The sequence below is a fragment of the Castanea sativa genome, chromosome 2 (assembly GCF_040712315.1).
Source record: "Castanea sativa cultivar Marrone di Chiusa Pesio chromosome 2, ASM4071231v1".
Taxonomy (NCBI): Eukaryota; Viridiplantae; Streptophyta; class Magnoliopsida; order Fagales; family Fagaceae; genus Castanea; species Castanea sativa.
This window is the reverse complement of record NC_134014.1, coordinates 44,977,873-45,002,377: the sequence shown is the minus strand read 5'-3', so window position 1 is coordinate 45,002,377 and position 24,505 is coordinate 44,977,873. Positions and strand designations below refer to the sequence as shown.

The following is a 24,505-nucleotide window of genomic DNA, read 5'->3' as shown; positions in this document are numbered from 1 at the left end:
CAAGCTGTTGTGAAGTATTCAAGGGTTACAGCTGCGTTCAAAACGCGGCCATAGTTGTGTGCTAAAGCCGCGTTTTTAAAATGCGGCTATAGTCCTAGCCTAAAGCCGCGTTTTTAAAATGGGGCCATAGTGATGGGCTGAAGCCGCGTTTTTAAAACACGGCTTTAGCTCACAACTATGGCTGCGTTTAAAAAAATGTGGCCATAGACCCCTCAAGCCTATAGTTACGCATTTTAGGCCACGGTTAAAAACGTGGCCTAAAAAAACGCGGCTACAGACCAAATTGTCCTATAGCCACGTTTTTCTGAGCTATACCCACGTTTTAAAAACACGGCCTTAGAACCTTTTTTTTGTAGTGTCAGTATATATCTATAGGTATATTTATTTACTTTTAGGCAATTTAAAAAAAAATTTAAGTAAAAAACTATTAAGATCTTTAAAAACATATATAAAATCAAAATGAATTTTTTTAATAAAAAAAATTACTCCTACATTTTTTTTTTCTTCCTAATGCATTGATTACACAATAAGATTTTTGCAAGTTAATTTCTAGTGTAAATGGATTTATGTTAAAGCGGGAGGATTTGGTTTAACACAATTAATATATTGGTTAGTTTTTTGTTCACCTACAATCAAGGACGATCTTGCAAGTGCACAATTGCACCTGGACCCAAAGACAATTACGGGCTCAGGCCCAATGAGCCTTAAACAATAAAATTTGTAGAGTGTGGGCTTGAAATCTAGGTTAGAGGTACTGAGAACTTGATAACAGGCTAAAAGTTACAAACACTTGTAAATAACAAATGATAATTGCAAATAGACCTCCTCGGACGTAAGCCGAGGACTACTTCTGTATTATTTCTCTTTCTCTCTTAAAAGTTACAATTCTTAATTTCTTTCTTTGTTACCAACCGACCTTTTCTCTGGCGTTCATCCCCCTTAAATACTTCTTTATCCACGTGTTACTCCAACCCCCTCCCCCTTAGATATTTCTTTTCTTAGTGCTTTTGAATAGTGACCAGAAGTTTCAGTTCTACTGTTTAGGGGTCACTTCCCCATTAATGCGGCCAGGGAGGTAGGTGCAGAGTCTTTAATGTGGAGGTGGCAGCCTTTTCTTTTGATATTTTTCTAACACCGGTGTACCTCGAAGATTCAGGGTTTCCCCCTTTAACCATTAGTCTCTCCAGAGTTGTGCCTTGACCTTCATAATGAAGCTCTGAGTTCTCTTGGATCTGTCCAAGGAGAAGCTCGCCCTTGGCTGTATCCTCGGACCCTCGGCGTATGAGCCAATTCGCAGAGTTAACAAATTCTTAACTCTGGAGCAGGTCGGCCCTCCATACTACAGTCCAAAGGCCCATATTCCCACTTGGGTCTTTTTACTCCCCACAGATCTAATTCATTTTGTGTATTTTAGATTAAATAATTAAATTCATCATTTTTTAATTAACAACATAAAATTTTGGGACAATTGAGAATTTATATAAAAGAAATGTATTGAACTATTTTAACCCAAATCGATATACCCCATATAAATAAATATCATTTTTATCCAAAAAAATGAATATTATATATAGATCGAGTAATTAAAAAAATAATGATTATTTGGTAAATTCTTGTAAATTCCTAACCTTTTTACCCAAAAGTACTGTTTTAAAAACTGGACTACACCGGTCAGTTCAATCGAGAACCGGACACTAGTTTAGTATGGTAAATTTCCTTAAAACCAGTCAAAAACCATGTCAAACCGGGAACTAAGGGCAAAAACGGTTTTTTGACCATTCCATTTTTGAAACCATGTCCAAAACCGGGGAAAAAAAATAAAGAAGAAACTGATTTTATTTTTTCTTTAACTATTATTAATGTTATTATAATTAGAATTTGCATGCAATTTCTTTGTTTATAACTATTAACAACCATAAGTTTCAAACAAGCATGTGCTTTATACAAACCAATAGAGAAAAACCTGCATATAAGGACAAGAAGTGCATTAAATTGAGCCATTGCTCATAAAAACATCAAACTAGACACTTTACAAAAATCGGAACAACACTGGTTAGAAGGATCTACCAAAAAAAAAAAAAAAAAAGAAGAAAAACATACCAACAAACTGAAATAAAACAACAGAAGTCACTTACAAAAATAACCTAGAAGTCACTTACAAAAATAACCTACTGCCATCGCCACATCGTCTCTACTCCTGGTCCTGGACATTGTCACCACCACTTTCCTCCCCCTAAGTCCGCTTGCCCCTATACCACCCATCATCACCACCACAACCACAAATGCCTACTGAAAAACATTTTGTGAGTTTTAAGATAGAATTTTTCAATGCAATAAAAATATGGTAAATTATTTTCTTCCCAAAATTGTTTCACATCAAAACAAAAAGAGCATAAGTAATTTTTGCTTTTTAAATAATTTTGTATTGTGTGCTATACGCTTTAATATGGCTTCTACAATTGCTTCCTGGAGTTTTGCAACTTGGTTGTTCGTGTTAAATTTTGCTTGTAGTAGTTTTATTATACTCTTAATTAGTTGAATAATGAGATTCTTTCCATTTCCCCTTAAACAGAAAGAGTCGATTTCATAAATAAATTATATTTTATAGATTTAATAGTGTACATAGTACCATTATTTAAAATTTTATGTAGCATGGTATATACAAATTTAAATTTAAAATATATAATTATGAACTATGAAATAGATACATTTCAAATAAAAATGATCTTTAAATGCTTGAGGTAGGAACATGCTTTTGCTAATAATCATGTAATCTTTTCTAGGTAATTAAATGGAAATGGGAAGTCCCTCCATGATTTAGAAGCTGAAAATCATTTAATAAGCTTAAACAAAAACCATGACTACCACTTACATTTCTCTCTCATTGTTTTTTTCTCTTATTATCAAAGTCTCAAATTCATTCGAGACCATAATTTTGTTAAAAAATAAAACTCGAAACCTTAAATTATTAGGGGCAGAAATTCAACTAGAATACCTTATCGAAGTCCGTGGCGCAATGGATGGGAGTAAGATCCTCTCAATTTAAGATTTTTTTTTTTTTAATGGTATCTAATAGTGTTCATGATTTCATGTTATTAAAAATTTTAAATAAATTGATACTAAATACACTTTTAGATTTGTCAAATATTTAATTTGAACCATAAAAATTAATTCATTTCCTTTCAAATGCTCCTCTCATGACTGACCCTCGAGTGTGCAAACGGACTTGGCAAGTGGATTAATAAACAAACAATGAAACAAACAAGATTCTAATAATTTATCAAAGCATCAAGTCCTCCAAAAATTGAAGGTGAAGAGGAGACACATAATAGTACATAAAGTCATGCTAAAGTCCACATTTACGACTGTGGGGGACTCCGCATAAGGTTCTCATGCTAAAATAATATTCCTTCTTAACGACTATCACTGGTTTTGCCGGAAATTCCTTTCCTCCACAAGCAGTTTGGCAAAGTTGGTAAGTGCTTCTTCATTAGTACCCTCGCCCTCAATTTTCTCAAACCTGCCAGTTTCCAAATTCACTCTTGACACTGGCTTCTTCAATAGCTTCTTCCCAATATCCTCAAGTCTAAGCAGATTCTTCTTGGTAGCTTTATCAACTAATGAGGCATCTCCAGTTAATGTGTCATCCTATATGTTAATATGTTACCAAGAAAAATGTTAATAGCATATGGTCAAAAATTATGTCACGAATAGATAAAATAATTTGGTACATACCTGAATACGAAGGTATTTGTCCTCGCAACGAAGGGCTTGGAAGAGGGTGGGCACATGAATGTCGATCATATCAGCACCTGCGTCGCTATATATGTCGTACAATGGACTTCCACCTTTGGTGATTGGCCTTGAGAGTACCCAATCTAACTTACTCCACTTTGAGACTGCTGGTGCTGTATACTTCACTGCAAACTTTGCCCCACCCGTGCCCAATGACACAACCAGCATTCTCTTGTTTTCAATAGAATGATGACCAAACTCGGAGTTTTGCATCAATAATTCTTTCATAATCTCGCTTATGGCCAGCAACGTCTGTGGATTTAGTTTAAAACAAATAATTTTTTTTTTTTTAGAGAAAGTTTTTAATTTACTACATTATTTTATCACTAGTTGATTTTGGTCTAAGCGGAAATTAAATCTCTATATTTTATTAGACGATAAAATATTTTATTAGTTAAGCTAACTTGAATCTACTTATAAATAAAGTAAATTACAGAAATTCCAAACATTGTAATAAATAAATCAATAACCAATTTTCCAAAGCTTCAACGCCATGCACACGTGCCCTAAATTATCAAATTAAGTACTCACAGGATTGATAGCAGCAATCCCGCCATCAATGAGATGGTAAATTTTAGTGTTTCCTTCAGCATTTCCTGTCTCAAAGTAGTGTGCTGGAAGATAAGTGGGTGCTGCAGTGGTGCCGATGCAAATATCCGCTAGCCTAGCGTTCTTCAAATCGTTCAGTTTTGCCTGCACAAAAAATTAAGGCCAGTTGAGATCGACCATGCAATGGCCACAAATTTTCCAACGAATTCCTGAAATTTCCACCCTACTTATATTATCATACTCATACATCGTTGGTCGAAAAGATCACTGGTTGAAGGAGCTTGACATCGAAGGTTGGTATGATCACACGTGTTAGAGTCTGTTTCAGTGTTAGGTCACCAAGTAGCTCGTTTTTCCTTGACCGCAAGTACTTCCCGTCGTACGTGGGCCCCGTCTTCATACCAAGGTAACCGAGCATGCGTGCCATTATTACACTCACATTACTGGGTTGCCTGCTTACATAGAATCATCTTTAAAACTTAAGATTTTATGTTCCCTTAGTAATAATGTAGTACTAAATAATACACCTTCCAATTTATAATATTTATTATGAATTATTTTATTTATTTCAAATGGAGATTGATCATTTTTCTAAACTTGGGGGAAATGCTATTGGGTTTGGTTTTTTCATTAAAATATACCTGCTTTGGGGAAAAATCTTGGGAGATTCATCAAAATAGAATTTGGTGATGTCCCTTGCAGCAAAGAGGGGTCGGTTGTCCTGATTGGGGGCTGTAAGCATGGCGGTGACTAGCCCACCTGTACTTGTTCCTCCAATTATGTCGAAATAATTTGCAATTCTTGCTTTGGGCCCATCCAATTCCTAAACAGATCATCATTAACACACAGACTTTAGTTATGAAACAGAATAAAAAGGAATAAAAGGTGACTATGGTGGTGACTGTTGAGGTACGTACCTGAAGCTTAGATTCAAGAAAGTCGAGGAGGACACTGGGAATTATCCCTCTAATGCCTCCTCCGTCAATGGTCAACACAGTCAACATCTTTGCCTTTGCAAGATCAGGAGCCATTTTGAATCAATAGAGCTTCTTGATATTTAAGTGTTCACTAGCAAATTACTGCTATATATTGTGTATATCAAGCATGCATATCCCCAACGTACAATTCAACTTTGGATATTTATTACAAGAATTTAAGGAAGACTTGGCAGCATTAATCCATGGCCCACGCTTGTGTGAACTGTGAATGCGACTTTTTTTAATCACAGTATACCTTTGTCTTATATATGGAACAATATTTTTGTCTCTGCGTGAGGACATTTCTATGCAAGTTGCTACTTCTTGGCTCATAATCAAATTGTTAGCGAAGACATTCCAGTCTCCCATGCCATGTGAGACTCGAAAATATAAAAAGGGTTCATACTTTTGTAAGTTGTCACTATGCAACGCTGCTTTAATTGGTGCCATTTCTTGGAGAATAGGCTAAATACTTCCTATAGGCTAAATACCGTAGTCCTTAGATTATGGTATCATAATCGAGCATATGCCCATAAAGACCGTCTATTTTATTTGCTTCAAATCCTCAATTCCATATCCTTGTAAGCACTCCAGTGATAATTTAATTGAATAACGATGCGTCTTGACTTGATAATATATGGTATGGCAAGTTGATCTTCTTTATTATTTTGAAGTATATTTTTCTTTGTTTCTTGAAGGCTTTACTTAGGTTGTTTAAGACTGGACAGACTTACTTCCAGCTACTTAAAAGTTGGCTGCCACCAGCAACAAGACATGTGGTTTGAATGTTTGAACTTTGATAGTTAGATTCATGATTTATGAGTGTGAGAACCAAGGTCCAAGGTAATATTTTTAGATTTTTCCTCTTTAGTAGCTAAAGAGACGGAACCTCCGGTGTGAATTCCAATATAAAGACTTTAGAGTCTTCCTCCTCACAAAAAAAAAAAAAAAAAAAAAAAAGAATATAAACTCTTTTTTTTTTTTTTTTTTTTTTGAGGGGGAAGACTTTATAGTCAATACTCAATAATTGCTTCTTTCCTTACATAAAAAGCTTATTGTGGAGTTGCCGCTTAATTTGTTATTAAGAAAATTAAGAAAACCTCAAAAATAATTTTGTTGATAAATTATCTAAATACATTAAAAGCTCGAATAAAATATGTGGGGAGTTCGAGGAACAAGGAGGGGCAAAAGGGTATTTCTACTAGTCCATCACGCAAAGCCCCCCCCCCCCTCCCGACCCGAGAGGAGGAGAGGAAAGGATCGTAGTGTTACTTAAGCACCCGAGGAATAAAGGCAGTCTTCCAGGAAGAGGTTAAGGTATTTGAAAGGAGGTTCCTATGAAAGTTCACCCACTACCTCTGCATTAAATGACGGGTAACAGTTTTATCAGCTGCATTGATAAGGAAATGATACCTGAATAATAGATTCACAACTAAGCAACTCATTATACCACCTTCAACAGGAGTCTAATGTGACACGTGTCCTAAGGAGAACTTAAAAGGATGCAAATGGAGGGCTAGGATACAAGAATTGGAGGAGTATATAAAGAAAAGGGACTTCCAGATGCAAGGAGGGAGAAAAAAAAAAAAAGATTAAGCTGAAGAAATTAGAACAGAAACAGTAAAAAGAAAGAGAGAGAGAAGGGTGTGTATCCAAGTGTAATATTTTCCTCGGGTGAACTAGAGAAAAAGCCTCAATCTTATTTATTATTCATTTTTATTATTTACCTACTCACGTGAATCATCGGACTTGGTCCTAGACTTGTTTTCTCCACTCTCTTTATAAATTTTATTTGTTGGGCATAATTTGGTGTTGCAAAACTCACTATTCCAAGTGAACTTGGGTTGCTAATTTTTGAGTCCCTACAAAATAAATTGGGGAAACTATGTAAAAAAAAAAACCCCCATAATTTTATATGTGGGACACATTAAATTCCACACTTTTAAATGAAGCATTTTAAATTCTACACTTTCATAAATAGGAAAATTTAAAACCTAGTTTGATTTTTTTAATATATATATGTATGTATATATGGGGTTTAATGTGCCCAAAAATAAAATTAAGTCAAAGTTTAGCTACAAGATTGGTTGTAACTTTAAGTTACAATCTTACTCAATAAAATAAACATTACTATATTTTTTTTTTAAATCTATTCATTGAATTACATATTCTTTACATTCTTAATACATATGTCAAATTTTATGTCAATCGGATATTATTTACTATATGATTTATAAGCTTATATTTTATGCATGATTTTAAACTATGCATAAATGCACTTTTAGTCCCTATATTTTGACCCGATTTCTATTTTGGTCACTATATTTTCATTTTATCACTTTTGGTCCCTAAACCAATTAACGTGTAATATTTAAGTCCTTACCGTCGCCCAACTAACAGAAAATGCTGACGTGGCTAACGGTACAGTAAAATAATAATTAAAAAATCTATTTTGGCATTAAAAAATTGCCATGTCAGCATCTAAATTAATTTTAATTAAAAACAAAATTAAAAACATAAAATTACAGATCTAAGAACAAGAACTTGTTCTTCAATAAACCCAGCAAAGAGCATACCCAGATTGACGCTCCAACACTTCCTTGGCTTTCTTCTTGGCCAAAGAAGCGTCCTTAATGCGCTTTTCAGCATCGGGCTGAGCTGTAGCAGCCACCTTGTTCATAAACGCGGCAGCAATCCTTGCCGCTGCTAACAAAGCCTTGGTGGATTCCTTATCAATCGCTTTCTCATTGTGGCCGCGGAGAGAGGAGTTGCCTCCGTCCTCGGTCTTGATTTGCTTGGTCTTAGCGTCGGGATCGAAATTAGAGAAGAAGTAAGAGAAATTAGGGTTGGAGCAAGGAGGGCAGAGAAAAGAGGGAGCGGAAGAGTCAGGTGGAACACAAGAGCAGTGAGCGATTGAAGGGCAATTGAGGCAAACGAGATGATCGATGGGTAAAGGCGGAGGCATATCGTCGAACACTTGGAAGCAAAGTGGGCTAAAGAGGGACTGGTGGTTTTTGAGGACGCAATCGGTGCAGAGGCGGCGGTAGCTACCTCTGTGTCGAATTGTGTGGAGGGGCCACCGGTCTGAGGAGCTGCAAGCGCCGCACGGAATCGTTGAATGGTGAATTGGTTTTTGCTGGTGGTGGTTGTTGTGGTTGTGGTTGTGGTTGTGGTTGTGGTTGTGGTTGAGTTGGGGCGAGGGCGAGTGTGTTCCGTTCATGTTTCTTTGTTTGGTTTTCCACATGATTTCGAACGAGTCGGGGCAGATTTGATTACAGATATTGTTTGTAATATGTTGAGGATTGTGATGGTTACAACCCCAGCTGGGTTTGTTGGGTTTGATGTCTTTGATATTCAATCTGGGTTTGCTCTTTGATTCTGGGTTTGATATCTTGGGTTTATTTCTTGATTCATGAAGAACATTGAAGAACAAGTTCTTAGGTTCTTAGATCTATAATTTTTTGTTTTTAATTTTTTTTATTTAATTAAAATTAATTTAAATGCTGATATGTCAATTTTATAATACCAAAATAGATTTTTTAATTATTATTTTACTGTGCCGTTAGCCACGTCAATATTTTCTGTTAATTGGGTGACGACAAGGACTTAAATCTCACGCGTTAATTGGTTTAGAGACTAAAAGTGGTAAAATAAAAATGTAGGGACCAAAATAGAAATCGGATCAAACTGTAGGGACTAAAAGTGCATTTACGCCTTTAAACTATAAAAAATTGTAATTTAAAATTTTTATTGATGACATAGTTATTGATTTTTAAGTTTTTAGAAATTTGCAAGTATGGAGGATATATGACAAAAATGTAATCCAATTATGGATTTGTCAAAATTTACCACAAATAAAAAAATATTAAGTAAGGTTGTAGCCTAAAACTACAATAAATTTTGTAGTTAAACTTTGTCCATAAAACTATAGGATTTTTTTATGTATACATTCCTTAAATAAATTATATGACTTTCATCCAAGATTCAATCTAAGAAAACTCTTCTCCAAAAAAAATCTAAGAAAAATATATTATAAAAATATGTTTCCTAGTTACATTTTACCCAAGAAAGACATATACATAAATAAATATATATATATATTTATAACTGAAATCGTTTGAATTTTGGATGACCTCAAAATATTTATTTTGGCACATAAGTTATTGAGCCCTAAAAAATTTACACATCATTATTATATTATATATTTCTTAATTGAATTTAAATTTCATTCTAATTTAAACACTTTTTTTTTTAGAAATAATTACAACATGCTACTAACCCCGTAGCTTGAACCCTTTCCCCCCTGAACCGCCAAGCACTTTGTACATGGAGATGTGCCAATTCAGCTACAAGACCATTGGCATTCTAATTTAAACACTCCATTAAAACTACATCATATTTTCTTTTAATGGTAGAAAATATTACTTTATATACAAACACAATCATAATAAATACTTAACTGTAGAATATTTAGTTCCATATATAATTATCAATTTTTATTTTTATTTTTATTTTTCAAAAAGGTAGAGAAAAAAATTGTATTATATTAAAACTTTCTTGAGTATTACATAGATTATCAACTAGTTCACCTACTTCATACAATTGTTTTAAAATGAACAAAAAATATCTGAAAATTAATAATAAAAAATAATTCGATGTGCATAAGATTCACATATATAATTAGAAAACAATTTTTAATAACCCAAACACAAAGATGCATAGTCATTCATGAAATCATATATGGAAATGCATGAGCATGTGAAAATGTAACCACAAAAACCCTAGATGTGAGTTATAAATGCACTCCAATCTAAGATGTATAGTAATTCATGAAATCATGTGGAAATGCATGAGCATGTGAAAATGTAACCACAAAAACCCTAGATGTGAGTTATAAATGCACTCCAATCTAAGATGCATAGTAATTCATGAAATCATGTGGAAATGCATGAGCATGTGAAAATGTAACCACAAAAACCCTAGATGTGAACTATAAATGATGCATGAACATTTTTCTAAGATCATTGTCGATATCACATATATGTGCACACAAATATCATTGTAATAAATCACACAATCCTGAAAAGGTGTAGCAAATAACATATTTGTATGAAAGTGAATATAACTCTCAGTATAATTCTTTATAAGAAAAGAATATAGTGAATTCCTTTGATTTGATCTCTAATACACTTTACAACCCAAGAGCTATGAAACTTAATCATAAATTGTTTCTTGAAGATTATATCTTCAAACTGGATGTGAATATGGGGAGTGTTTGATTCAGTGCGGAATGTAGTTGGCTTGATCTTTAACTAAATCAAAAGGAAGTTGGAGGATAATTCTTACTTTGAGTTGGAAAAGGAGGAATAGGCCTCAATTTTAAATGAGCAAGAAAGTTCCTTTGGATTTTTTTTACCAGGGTGTCAGTAGTTTTTAGATATTTGTTTACTTCTCCTATGAGAAGTTTCCATTTGTGGAATTTGTCTTGATAGCTTCTCGACAGCTTCTCAATCTATCGAGAAAGTATCTGTCTGGCCGATAGATTCTTAACAGAATCTCGATCCATCAAGGTGATTTTTCCGTCGATAGATTCTCGACAGCACCTCGACATATTAATATCTGTCGAGATTTAGTGCTCGACAAATCTTGATAGATCCTCAATCCATTGCGCTACGATTTCTATAAATAGGTTCAACGCGAAATCAAATTTCATTTCTCTTTTTCTCTTTTGACAGATTTTTTTTCTTTCTCTTCCAAACACTCTCTACCCACTTGGATTTCGGCTTAGATCTTGCATTTCTTCTCTAGCAAGGGTCTTTGATCCTTCATTCTTTATGCATTTCACGCATTAAAACTAGGTTTTTGGGGTTTTGTGAAATTTTGGGGGTTTTTTAAAACTTTTGAGTTTTTTTTTTTCGTTGAAATTTTTGGGTTGGGTGATTGCTTAATTGATGCTATATGATCATGCATTGCATTCCATTTGCATTTTCACAATGTTTCATGCATTTAAATATGTGTTTGTTTCTTGAAAATTGTGTGCTGATAGGTTTGGATTGAATTGAACCTATGATGCAATTTCTTTTAGCACGTCACATGTTCATGCATTTTTCATGCATACGTACCCTTTTTGTTCTCTCTATCTGTTCTAGGTTATGATTGTGTTTCTCTCTCTCTCTCGGATAGACTACGCATGGCACCCAAGTGCAAATCCACTCCATCTCGAAACCCTCTTCATTCTGGGACATCTTCTTCTAATCCTTCTCCTACTCACGTTCGGTTCCGTGATGAGAAGGCCCATAAGGATTTCTTGGAAAACTTTTCTAAATGTGGTGTTCATCCAGAGCACCATGTGATTCTATCGAATTTTTTCGATATTGCTCTACCCGATGTCATTCACACTCGGGGATGGGAATCTCCCTTTGAGGTACTCTTGAGTTGTCCTATCATGATCATACAGGAGTTTTACTCCAATAGGCACGATATCGATACCTCTGTGCCTCAGTTTGCTACGCTTATCAGATGTACACGTATTATAGTCACTCCAGAGCTTGTTTCTGAGATACTACATGTTATGTGGGTATCGCATCCTAATTACCCCACTTGTCCACATCTAAGGACTGTGTCCAAGGATGAGCTTCTGTCTCTCTTCTGTGAGACACCCTCCACATGGGGTGAGCGCTAAAACACCTCATGCTCAGGCTTTGCAAAAGGTCCAAGATTCCTAAACATGGTGATGACATTTGTTCTCCATCCACTATCTCACTATAACTCCATTACAGAGTCTCGTGCTCGGTTTTTGCTATCCCTCTTAGAGGACCTCTCTATATACTTTCCTTCTCACTTCATTCTTTCTTTCATAGATGTCTATAGGGATACGATGACTCGTGATAAGCTCATTTTTCCTTCAGCTATCACGTGGATCATTCACCATCTTTCCATCCCTAATCCTAATTCCCCTCATCTTTTTCTGGTCATGAGTGCCATTAGCGCGGATTCTATTCGACGGAGTGGGGCCCAGCTTCGACCGAAGTGGCCGCGGATGAAGACGACTGATCTAGCAGCTTCTGCTATTCCCATTACCTCTACTCCTTCTTCCTTAGCTGGTGGTGTGACTCTTGAGGTGATCATGACACAACTTCAGTGCATGGATGCTCACCTTAACACTCTCTCTGATGAGTTGTGTCAGGTGACCACCTGTGTCGGTCCCTCTCCAGAGGCTTCATCAGATGCAGATGGTAGTGATTATGATCGTGATGAGGATGCTAGCTCTTCCGATGATGTATGAGATGCTCTTCCGATGATGTATGAGATGACGACGACCTCTCGGTGACTTACTCTTTGTCATTTGTTACAAAAAGAGATAGTAGTTTTGTATGATGAGAGTAGTCTTGTTTTTAGGGAAAGAGTTAGTATAGGATATTTTTGTTAGGGGGAGTGTCTATATATTTTAAGGGATGTAGTGAGGATTTTATGTACTTTTCTTTTCTTTCTTTTAGTTACATTATCCTCTTGTACACCAGTCTTGTGACCATTTATTGATAACATACATTGTACTTATTTCTCATTTATATATATGATGATGTATGTTGTTATTCACCTATCTCTCCATGTGTTATTTCTTTTCTCTCTTTATACACATGTTTCTTTATATACGCAATCTTTATTTCTGTTTCACACTAAGATGTCTTGATGAGTTTTGTTTAAAGTGTTTCAGAAAGACAGGTTGTGAAAATCTATCATGCCATGAACTTTCTTCTTGCAAAGTTTTTCAAGAGTTTATGTTGAGATTAAATTTTATTGTATTCAACAAGTGGTTATAAGTTTAAGACTTCTCTCATAATTCATTTGTTTGTTGTGGTTTTGTCACGGATTACCAAATAGGGAGATTGTTAAGACATATATGGAACTTGTTAAAACATATGTTATGTAAATTGGCTAATCTTTTGACAAAACGCACTTTACTTGTAATTGGGTAAATCTAGAATGTGTTTAATACTTCAAGGAATAAGAGTTCAAGTTTAGTATTGAAACCATGCAAATCTGTTCAAGAAACTAGTGAAGAAGTGTTGTTCATTAAAGTTCGACAAATAACTTGACAGATTCATATCTATCGAGATTTAATGCTAATACCCGACAAATGCTCGACAGAAACAGTATCTATCGAGAATTACAAAATTTAAATTTTCAGATCTAATTTCACGCATATCCAAATGTATCTGTGTAGGGTTTTTTTTTCTTACAACCCTAGATATATATAAGGATTATTTTAAGGGCTATCTCAAGTGATGCAAAGTGATTATTCATGCATATTATAACTGGAGACAATTTGCCCTAGTTCATCTTTTCTTTGGAGAAGTTGTTGCGTCTTTGCGCTAAGGGTTTTGTAACCAATGAGCTTCTTGATCTTCAGTGTTGGATGAACTGAAAAAATTTACAGCCAACATCTTTCTCAAGTTGGTGTGTTAGACACGTACTTGGATCCGTGCATTGATTGGTTAGCCACGTACTGGGAGCCGTGCATTGAAAGGAGAGATTGTCACTACATTACAAGTCCAATTGGGTATTAAGGTAAGGGTTCAACTGTAGGTTGGTATAAGGTACTGAGATTCCTTTACTTGTAACCGCTTGTTTTGATAATAGTGGATTCTCGGGAATGGTGACCTTAAATTCACCCGGTGGAGTTTTGCCTCGGTAGTTTTCCACATTCGTAAACAAATCACCCGTGTCAAATTTACTTTCCACTGCATTTAACTTAGTTGGTGATTTGTTTGTGCTACCACTCTTATTACATGTAATTGAATCTAATTAATTTACTTGGTTAATTAATTGATTAATTTTACCAAAGGGGTCAATATTTTCTTGACCTATTAGTATTGTGTGTTGTAGGTTTTTAGATGGCTTCTACAATTTCTTGCTAGAGTTTTGCAACTTGGTTGTTAGTGATGAAATCTTCTTGTAGTAGTTTTATTATACTCTCGTCATTCTATTGAATAATGGGATCTCTTCATTTTGCTTGAAATGGAAAGGGTTTATTTGAAGTTAAATTATACTTTTATGGATTTAATTTTTTTTTTTATTGATAAGTATCTTTATGGATTTAATTGGGTATAGAGTACCAAATTATTTAAGTTTTTAATTGAGTACAAAGTACCACATTATTTAAATTTTAAATAACGTGATATTGGATACAGCTTTAAGTTTATAATATTTAATTTTGAACTACGACATGAATACATTTAAAATGAAGAGGATCTTTAAATGCTTGAGATAGGAACATGAATTTGCTAATAATCATATAATATTTTTAAGTAATTAAATGGCAATGGGAAGTCCCTCCATGATTTAAGAAGCACAAAAGCATTTAGAGGGCGTTTGGATTCAACGTCCAGCGTCCACGTTTTGTTTTTTTTTTTTTTTTTTTTTTTTTCAACGCATGTTTGTTACTGTTCATTGGCCATGAACAGTGATTTTAGGCCAATGAACAGTAACTTCTGGAATGAACAGTGTTTTTTACCCTTTAAAAATTATTTTGCTACAGTGTTTTCAGTTTTCAGCAATAAGTTCTATCCAAACAGACTCTTAATAAGCTTTAAAATAAATAAAATAAAAACAGAACCATGACCGGAACATTTATCTCTCATTTTCCCCCTCTTATTATCAAAGTCCCAATTGCAAGTCCATCTGAGAGATAATTTTATTAAAACATCATACTGCAAACCCTAAATTATTAGGGGCGGAGATTCAACTAGCACATTGTCCCATATCAAAGTCCATGGCATAACATATGGGAATAAGATCTTCTCTATTTAACATATGAGACAAACAGACCCATATGTTAAATAAAATATAATACATCAAATGATGATTCCTTAAAAGGTTAAATATTTTACACAATTCCAACAATTTGAGATAGAAGGAGCATTCCTCAACAATTTTCATTGGTTTAGCCGGAACTTCCTTTCCTCCACAAGCAGTTTGGCAAAGTTGGCAAGAACTTCTTCATTAGTACCCTCGCCCTCAATTTCCTCAAACTTGCCAGTATCCAAATTGACTCTTGACACTGGCTTCTTCAATAGCTCCTTCCCAATCTCCACAAGGCTTTGCAAGTTCTCCGTGGTGGCAACATCAACTGACGAGGCATCTCCGGTTAATGAGTCATCCTGTGGTTCATATGTTACCAAGAAAATGTCAATAGCATATGGTCTTAAATTATGTCACAAATAGATGATATAAATAGGTCATTTGATACCTGAATACGAAGGTAATTGTCCTTGCAACGAAGGGCTTGGAAGAGGGTGGACACATGAAAGTCAACCACATCAGCACTGGCGTGGTCATATGAATCGAGCAATGGAGTTCCACCATTGGTATATAGCCAATTAAGCACACCCCACTTTGAGGCTGCGGGTGCTGTATACCTCTGTGCATACTTTGCCCCACCTGTGCCCAATGACAGAACTAGCATTTTCTTGTTTGCACTAGAATTACCAAACTCTATTTCTGCCATCAATAGTTCTTTCCTAATCTGGCTTATGGCTAACATAGTCTGTGGATGCAGTCAAAAATAAATAAGAGAACTTGCTAACATAAATATGGTCCAAAATATATATCAAGAACATGATACAAAGAATGACCAATATCTCCAAAGCTTCAACGCCAAATGTGCCTTAAATTATCATATTTGGTACTCACAGGATTATTAGCTGCAACTCCGCCATCAATGAGATCATAACTTCTAGTTTTTCCTTTTGAATCTGTTGTCTCAAAGTAGTGTGCTGGAAGATAAGTGGGTGCTGCAGAGGTGCCGAGGCAAATATCTGCAAGCCTAGCGTTTTTCAATTCATCCTTTTTCCCCTGCACAAAAAATTAGAGCAGTTGAGACCATGTAATTGCCACAGATATTCCAACAAATCACTGAAATTTTCAGTCTACTTGTTATTGTCATCACTCATACATCGTTGGTCATAAAGATCACTGGTTGAAGGAGCTTGATATCAAAGGTTGGTATGATCACATGTGTTAGGGTCTGTTTCAGTGTTAGGTCACCAAGTAGATTGTTTATTCTTGAGTGCAAATACTTCCCGTCGTACTTGGGCCCCATCACGGAACCAAACAAGCTTGTCATTGCATTCACAAATTTGGTGTGCCTGCTTCCATAGAATCATCTTTAGTAGAAAAAAATGGCACTTATTTACCATTTGTTAAGTTCTCTAAAAATAGGTAAAACTTAGGCAATTCATTTCAAGGTTTTAATTTTATTTTCTTCATCTGAGTGTTGCATTATTTAATAATGCACGTAGTATTAGATACACTTTTAAATTGATAATATTAAATATAAATTATTTCATCCATTTGAAATGGAGGATGATTTTCTAATAATTTTCTGAAGGTAAATGAAGGCATTTCAACTTGATATGGTTTCATTTAAACTTACCTGCTCTGGGGAAAAATCTTGGGAGATTCCTCTAAGTAGAAGTTGGTGATGTCCTTTGCAGCATACAGGGGCCTGTTGTCCTGATTGGGGGCTGTAAGCATGGTTGTGACTAGCCCACCTGTACTTGTTCCTGCAATTATGTCGAAATAATCTGCAATTCTCGCATTGGGTCCGTCCAATTCCTACACAAACCATAGACACACAGACTTATATTTAGAGCTTTGTGGGAGCTTTGTGGGTTCTAGTCAATTCAACAGGTAAAGTTTCTGATAATTGAATAAAAGATCTGGGGTTAATCTTCGTCTACACCAAAAACTGATCGGTGTCTCGATCTGATAATAAATAACTATTATCAGAAGTTTTGAAACTCTCTAAAATAAAATATTTAGAGCTTTGATTATTTCACTCTTAACAGTATTTACACTATTTCATATTATGTTTACAATATTTCATATACGTACAAAATGTATATATTTGGTGGGAAAATGTGGACATTTTGTGAAACATTTGACATATGAGAATATGAAACAATAGTCAATAATTATCCTTATATTTACAAAACAAAACAAAAAGGAGGTGGCTGTGGATGGTAAATACGTACCTGAAGTTTAGATTCAAGATATCCAAGGATGACACTGGGAATTATCCCTCTAATGCCACCTCCGTCAAGGGCCAACACAGTCACCATCTTTGCCTTTGCAAAAGCAGGACACATTTTGAATCAAATGAGCTTTCTTGATATTGTAGTGTTCACTAGGCGAGCAAGTTACCATACGTTGTGTATAATCAAGCATAAACCAACGTATTTCAACTTTTGATATTTATAACAAGAATTTATGCAAGAGTTGACAGCATTAATTTATGGCCCACGCATGTGAAAACTGTAAACATGCGACTTTTTTTTAATTAGTTTAATTATATCTTTGTTGTATTATGGAACTGTATTATTAATTTTTGCTCCGCGTGAGGAGCGGGTTTTAATTAATTAGAATTTAAAGTTAGGACCACCTTCAATGTTTCAAGTTGTTATCTCATGCATCAAGTCTTCAGCGAAGATTCCAGTCTCCCCTTATCAAAAAAAAAATTCCTGTCTCCCATGCCACGTGAAACTCGATAAACCATAAAGGTTCATACTTTTGTTTAGTTTGTCACTATCCAAAGCTGTTAATCAAAAAAATAAAAAGTTACTATGTCTTCTCAAAAAAAAATTACCATGCAAATTGCAAAGCTGCTTTGGTGCCATTTGTTAAAGAATATTAATTAGGTTAAATATGCTTCCTCTAGAGCATTAAGAATAAGAAATTAACTTATCTATAGTTAGGTCTTAGATTATGGTATTATAATCATATCGAGCACATGTCATAAACATCTGTCTATTTTATTAGGTTTAAATCTTCAATCATATCCGTTCAAGGATTGTAGTACTTATAATTTAATTGGATAATTATTAATGAAGTACCAGGTCTTGATGACTTGATAATGGTATGGCAACTTGATCTTCTTTATGTATTTGTAGAAGTTTGTATTTCTTTATATATATATATATATATATATATATATATATATATATATATATATATATATTTTTTTTTTTTTTTTTTTTTTTAAAGGCTTTATTTAGGCTGTTTAGTACTGGACAGAGTTGCTTCTAGCAGTTTCAAATTTGGCAGCCAACAGCAACAAAAAAGACATTTTGCGTCTTTAATAGGTTACTTTGAGCGTTTGATAGTTAGGTTCATGATTGATATGTTTATCAAAAAAAAAAAATCTCTTCATTAATAGATAAAGAGAATGAGTTCCCCAATTACGAATTTCAAGGTTTTCCCTTAATATAAAAGTACTTACAATAATAGAGATGTCACTAAAATTAATAAATTATTACAAAGAAAATTAAGAAAACCTAACAAAATTAAATTAAGTGATGAATGATACATGGAATGCTCAAATAAAATAATTTACAGGCCTTTAATTCAAGATAAGATCTAAGAGAGCAAGAGTACAAAACTATATTTCCTAGTTATATTTTACCAAAGAGGGCAATACATGTAAAAGGCCAATGAGAGCCGCTACGCAAAAAGCAATAGCTTTTAAATTGGTTTGAGGATGAAATCTCCCACCATTGCTTTATGGTGATGAATCTAAATGGGGAGATCCATTGAGATTTAATTGACAATACAATCCCCCTAAGTTAAATAGATTTACATAATAGAGTCGTAAAAAAAAAAGAAAAAAAAAATCTAAGGAGACAACACATTCGTGTCACCAAATACTTATTAAAGATGACAAAATTTTAATCTCCGTCACCCAATATTAAGATTTAAGTATCATTGGTGATGAAATAATATTTTGTCACCTATTTGGTACAAATACTAGCTCACGGTGCCAATTTTTGGGCGCATACTGAATTTTTTTTAGTTCTCAATTTTTTTCATTATTTTTTTGGTGTAAAAAAATCTAAATATCCTCTCTCTCTCTCTCTCTCTCTCTCTCTCTCTCTCACAAATTGGTAAGCTCTTTCTCTTTCTCTCTCTCATCGTTACTCTTTGTTTAGAGCTCTCTCGCAGGTATCTTCTCCATTCCCTAATTCTATTTTCTCTCTTTCTAGGGTTTCTAGTTTCACAGCATCAGTTTCTGCTTCATAATGAAAGCTGTGATTGATTGATTGTTTTCGCTGTAGTAGAGTCCAATAGGATTGGAGCTGCGTGTGGTCATATTAATAAGTATTTGTTGGAGGTAGGCTTAGAATTAGGGTTAATTATTCTATAAAAACTTCAATTTTATTAGTGAATATGTTTCCTAAAGGTTGATGGTAAACTATCAAAGCGTGTTTGTCTTGTTAGCTAGGATTTTCACTTCATAAATATACTGTTGTCTCTTTTACTTTTCACATTTTATTTATTTTGATAATAGTATTTATGTGTTGTGATTAACAATATACTGAATGTGAAAGCATAATTTGCTAAGTAATTGGATTGGCATAAAATTGGTTAATTTGTAACTGCGGGGTTTGAAATTCTCAACACAAACCATTATCGACTGACAATCAAAGTAGATCTTATAAGCATATAGGAATTTAGATATATAAAAAATGGTTTCTCTCCTTAGTTAAGGCATAAGAGTCAAAACAGTTTTCTCTCTCAAAAAATGAAAAAGGCTTAAAACTTTTTTTTCCTCTAAATAATTGCAAGGTAAACCATTCAAATTTTCAGGACAACAAAGATCGCCTCAATTGAAGTTTTTAATAACGATTTTGCATGCATTATCAAACTATGAAAATAACCAAACCAAATCAATCTGCAAGTGATTAATTTTTTATTAGTGATCAAATTGGGTTGTTGGTTTGAGCTTGAATGTGAAGCTCATATGATCCTTTTATTTTTAATGAAGCAGTTTCAATTGTAAGTGCACAATTGCACCTGGACCCAAAAACATACGTGGGCTCAGGCCCAATGAGCCTTAAACAATTAAATTTGTAGAGTGTGGGTTCGCAATCTAATTCGATGGTGCTCGAAACTTGATGAACGGGCCAGAATATTACAGTATTTATAAACAATGAACAAATAGGGCAAAATGAACCTCCTCGGACGTAGGCCGAGGACCCTTTGTATATTATTTCTCTTTTTCCTTTTAAAGGTTACAGCTCCTAGTCCTTCTCAAGTTCTTTTCAAAAAGGCCTCCTCCCTCTCTCTTCTACCCCCTTCTCCCCTTAAATACTTCCTTTCCTTCTCCTTTTATCCACGTGTTACCCAAAATCTCCTTCCACCACTTTCTTGAAATCTTTAAATACTAGCTAGAAGGCTAAATTCTACTGTTCAGGGGTCACTTCCCCATTAATGTGGCCAGGGAGGTAGGTGCAGGGTCTTTAATGTGGAGGCAGCAGCCTTTTTCTGAGATATTTCTCTTACACCGCCATGTCTAGAGGGTATTTAGATCCCCTCTTTAATCTACAGTCTTTCCAGAACTCTGTCTTGATCTTTCTAGTGAATCTCCAAGTAATCACGGGTCTGTCTGAGGAGAGACTCTTCCTTGGATGAATCCTCGGGCCCTCGGCTTGTGAGCCAACTCGCAGCCCTAAAAGTCTTTAGTCAAGAATGAACTAGCGCCCATTGATAAAGCCCAAGGCCCAAATACCCACTTAGGTTCTTTCACTCCCCACAATAGCCCCTCAAAACTTTATTTTTCCCTATCCGAGGAGAAAAATGGAGTTTTGATCTGATTAAAACTTCCCCCACATGTTTCGTACCTCACCACGTGTGTGGAAATCGTTTCGTTTCCCAGAAAATGTTGTCTGGCGCTTCGAATTTCAAAACGCGCGCATTTATGACCGCAAGTTACACCTTATTTCCCACGTTCAACGGTGAGATGAACATCCAATGGTCCGTATTGCCCCCTGAAAATTTGGCAGGATGAATCCAATTTCGAGGCCGCTTCTCGCACATCATAACGCTTTGGAAATATGCGCCATCATTTATTTCTTCAGAACTTAATCATATCAAAACATCAGTCATTGCCTTTTCTCTCAAGAAATCCGTGGAAACTCGCATAACTACGAACTCGTAAGTTCCTACTTTCTCTTTTACTCCTTTCTCCTCGGATTCTATCCTCGGCTCCCTTCTTAACCACTTTCCTTCTTAAAACTTTCCCTTTCCTTTCTCATAGATGGGTAGATTTAAGTGTTTAGTTGACACCGCCGCTGGGATGGAAGGTTTTAGGGCGAAATACCAGATTCTCAGCGACGTAGGCTTGAAATACTGTCCGGCGGAAGCCGTAGGTGGTTCTAGGAAGACGGGAGAGGTCATCATCCCTATGATTGCCTTCATAGAAGGTGGGATGACCCTCCCTATAAGAAGCGTAACTAGGGAATATCTTCGCAATCACCGGTTGTGCCCTGACCAGTGTGCACCCAATGTATTTAGGGTCTTAGGAAGTGTCGACGCCCTAAATGAGCAGATGGGCTTGAACCTCACTTGGCATGACGTTGTCTTCATGTACGAATGCCACAAACTTAGGAACGTAGGCTATTAAATTAAATCCCGGTCTAGTGTAGTTAGGTTAATTTCTTGTTTGCCCAAGTCCAATAAAGGCATGAAGGACGACTACCTCATCGCCTCAAGCAACTGGCACGACGGCCCATTGCCTAGTCGTATGGGGAGATCCAGGTGTGACTCCTTAGGATCTAATTTCCCAACCCCGTAATTCCATCTAAAAATCCTTAAATGCTTATTTACTTTCACAAACTGCCTAACTCCGATTTGTTATATGCATTACTAATCTGACCACATTTGCCTTTTTGGGTGTCTTTTTCCACAGACAAACAACTCGTGCGCCCACGCCTGAGCCATTGCAACGTCGCTGACCTGAACCGCGTGCTGCGCTCAGAAGTTTTCGTGAGTGAAGACTTGCAGCTTAGAGCGGCTCACCTAATACTAGGGTACAACCCAATATCCTCGGACTTCCAGGAGATAGAGAACGCGATTATCGCGGGAGATAGGAGGCGCAAGAGAATAAACGTAGCAAGACCGAACTTTCTTGCTAACTACGACATCCCCGACGACCTCAACACCATTCTGTACACGCGTCCCATTGCGGCGATCCCACTCTCGACGCACTCTCAAGCAACTGCTGTCCCGGAGGAGCAAGTGTCCTCTTCGCACATGTTGGACGACGAGATAGACAAGTTTCAGTTCGAGGACGTCGAAAGACCCCGAGAAAACCAGTTCGTCGTGCTTTCTGACGAGGAAGAAGAACCCACCGAGGCCTCTGGAGTTGCAGGGTTAGTAGTTGCCCATCCAGAAGACGATTCCGAGGAGGAAGAAATGGACAATCTTCAAGGCCTTCTAACTAAGAGAGGCGAGAAAGTTGCCCAAAAAAGAGCGGGAGGGTCCCAAGTTCCTTTGTCTTTGCCACCTCCCCCTCCTCCAACCGAACCTAAACCTCAGGTTGAGGAGCCCAAGAAGAAAAGGAAGGGGGAGGCCGAGGAGGATGGTGGAGAAAAACAGAAGAAGCCAAGACAACAGCCACAGCAAGCTCAGCAGCAGAAGCTAGACAAGGGCAAAGGATGGGCTCGTTCAATTGAGAGTGGGGAGATTAGAGACATGGCCGAAGTGCGCCGAGCACCGGCTACCTGGTCTCCTGAGTTGAGACTGGACGGAGCACCAATTTCTTGCCAGTCCAGCATTAGGGCAGTCCAACAAGGCCACGCCCACCACCTGGCCGACGCATTGCAACGACCCTTTCTGCTGCCCAAGGATATGGAAACCTTGGAAAAAATGAGCCAACCTCAGCTGTTCCTGTCTTTAAAAAAGGAATTAGCCCTTGTAAGTTGAACTTCTTATGAATATTTCATTTTTCATAATATCGGATTATTAGTGAGCGTTTTGCTATATCTAACTCTCTAACACTTTGTCGTAGGCTGTTTAAGAAGTCTTTGTCGCCGAGAAGTTCTTGGAGGACTCTCTGAAGAAGGCTAGAATGGAGCTGGAAATTCGGATGGAGACTGAGAAGTCCCTAGGCCAGGCCCTCGCAGAAAACGAGAAACTCTCCTCTCAGCTGGCTGATCTAAAAAGAGAAAGAGATGGTGCCGAGGCCAGCCTGAGAACTATGGGGACTCAAGTGGAAGGGCAGCGCAAGCTTCTCCACCAAAAGGATGATGAGCTCTCCCAAGCCCAGAAGGAACGTTCGGACTTGGAGAAGGAGCTTGCGCAAATGAAGGAGGAAGTCGCACCTTGAGCGTTCTCTGAGGCCGCGAAGCGAGCAAGTTACAAAGAAGGGGTGGGCGCAACGGAAGACCGGTGGACGGAGGCTTTCGCGGCCTTGTGCCGAGAATGCTGTCGGCGGGTGGGAAGCCCACAAACGTAGCAGGGGTTCCTTCAGCCTCCGAGCTGAGGAAATCCGAGAACGTTTGGCTTCCTTTTGACATACAGGAGATAGAAGAGGCTCCTGCTGTTGCTCCTGCCCCTGAGGCAGCTCCTCCTACTCTTCCTCCTATAGTCCCAAAGCTCATTCCAGATCCTACAGAACCTTCAGGTTCCAATAAAGAGAAGGAAGGGAGTGGGGGTGCCGAGAAGGGCCTAAGCCAACGTATGGAGCCTATCATCCCTCCAATCACCACAACAGACAAAGAAAAAAAAATCCTGTCTGCCTTTGAATTGGAATTAAAAAGCACCGAGGCTAGCAGTACTTCTCAGCAAGACCCCCCTCCAAAAGCTTAGGGCCGAGCTTAGGGCTTCTTTTTCTCTGTACTTGAAATTTTCCATGTAATGATGTATATCGACATAATTAATGAAATACAATTTTATTTGATTTTCATCTGAGTTGTGTTTATTTCATCTTTTCATCTTTATGCTTACCATAAAAGTTCTCATTAGCACACAGCGAAAAGAAAGAATGAGATAAATAAGTCCACTTTCAGCAGTTTGAACAATTAAAACTTTAAACAGCAATACACATACTTGCCTTGTAAAGTAAAGCGTGGGGTAAAGCCTTGTAAGATAAATAAGTCCACTTTCAGCAATTGAAACGCTAATTTTAGTAAAGTGTGGGGTCCGAGGACCCTACCTTATCAAATTTCTGCCTGATACTTAAAGATATATAACTTAAGACTCAATTTGACCACGGTTCTGTTCGACAAAAAATCAAATATCAATCTTAACAAGGTATGTGGTCCGAGGACCTTACAAAACTAAGTTTCTATTTGACACTTTAGTATTATATATCAATTTCCACAAGGCATGTGGTCCGAAGACCACGC

General features: G+C 36.4%; 3 protein-coding genes across 3 annotated transcripts; all 3 read right to left on the bottom strand.

Moving 5' to 3' along the window:
- Positions 1–3,326: 3,326 nt before the first annotated feature.
- Positions 3,327–5,396, bottom strand: LOC142626401 (patatin-like protein 2). The gene is made up of 6 exons (XM_075800223.1): positions 5,262–5,396; positions 4,986–5,167; positions 4,592–4,796; positions 4,327–4,488; positions 3,736–4,047; positions 3,327–3,648 (listed from the first exon to the last, which is right to left on the bottom strand). The coding sequence occupies exons 1-6, from the start codon at positions 5,373–5,375 to the stop codon at positions 3,424–3,426; spliced, it is 1,200 nt and encodes a 399-aa protein (XP_075656338.1). The 5' UTR covers positions 5,376–5,396; the 3' UTR covers positions 3,327–3,423.
- A 2,476-nt stretch (positions 5,397–7,872) lies between these two features.
- On the bottom strand, positions 7,873–8,286 carry LOC142625398 (uncharacterized). The gene has a single exon (XM_075799066.1). It carries the CDS (start codon positions 8,284–8,286, stop codon positions 7,873–7,875), a length of 414 nt encoding a protein of 137 aa, XP_075655181.1.
- A 6,660-nt stretch (positions 8,287–14,946) lies between these two features.
- LOC142625924 (patatin-like protein 2) lies at positions 14,947–17,533 on the bottom strand. The gene is made up of 6 exons (XM_075799678.1): positions 17,357–17,533; positions 16,756–16,937; positions 16,276–16,468; positions 16,014–16,175; positions 15,571–15,867; positions 14,947–15,481 (listed from the first exon to the last, which is right to left on the bottom strand). The coding sequence occupies exons 1-6, from the start codon at positions 17,468–17,470 to the stop codon at positions 15,257–15,259; spliced, it is 1,173 nt and encodes a 390-aa protein (XP_075655793.1). The 5' UTR covers positions 17,471–17,533; the 3' UTR covers positions 14,947–15,256.
- Positions 17,534–24,505: the final 6,972 nt, after the last annotated feature.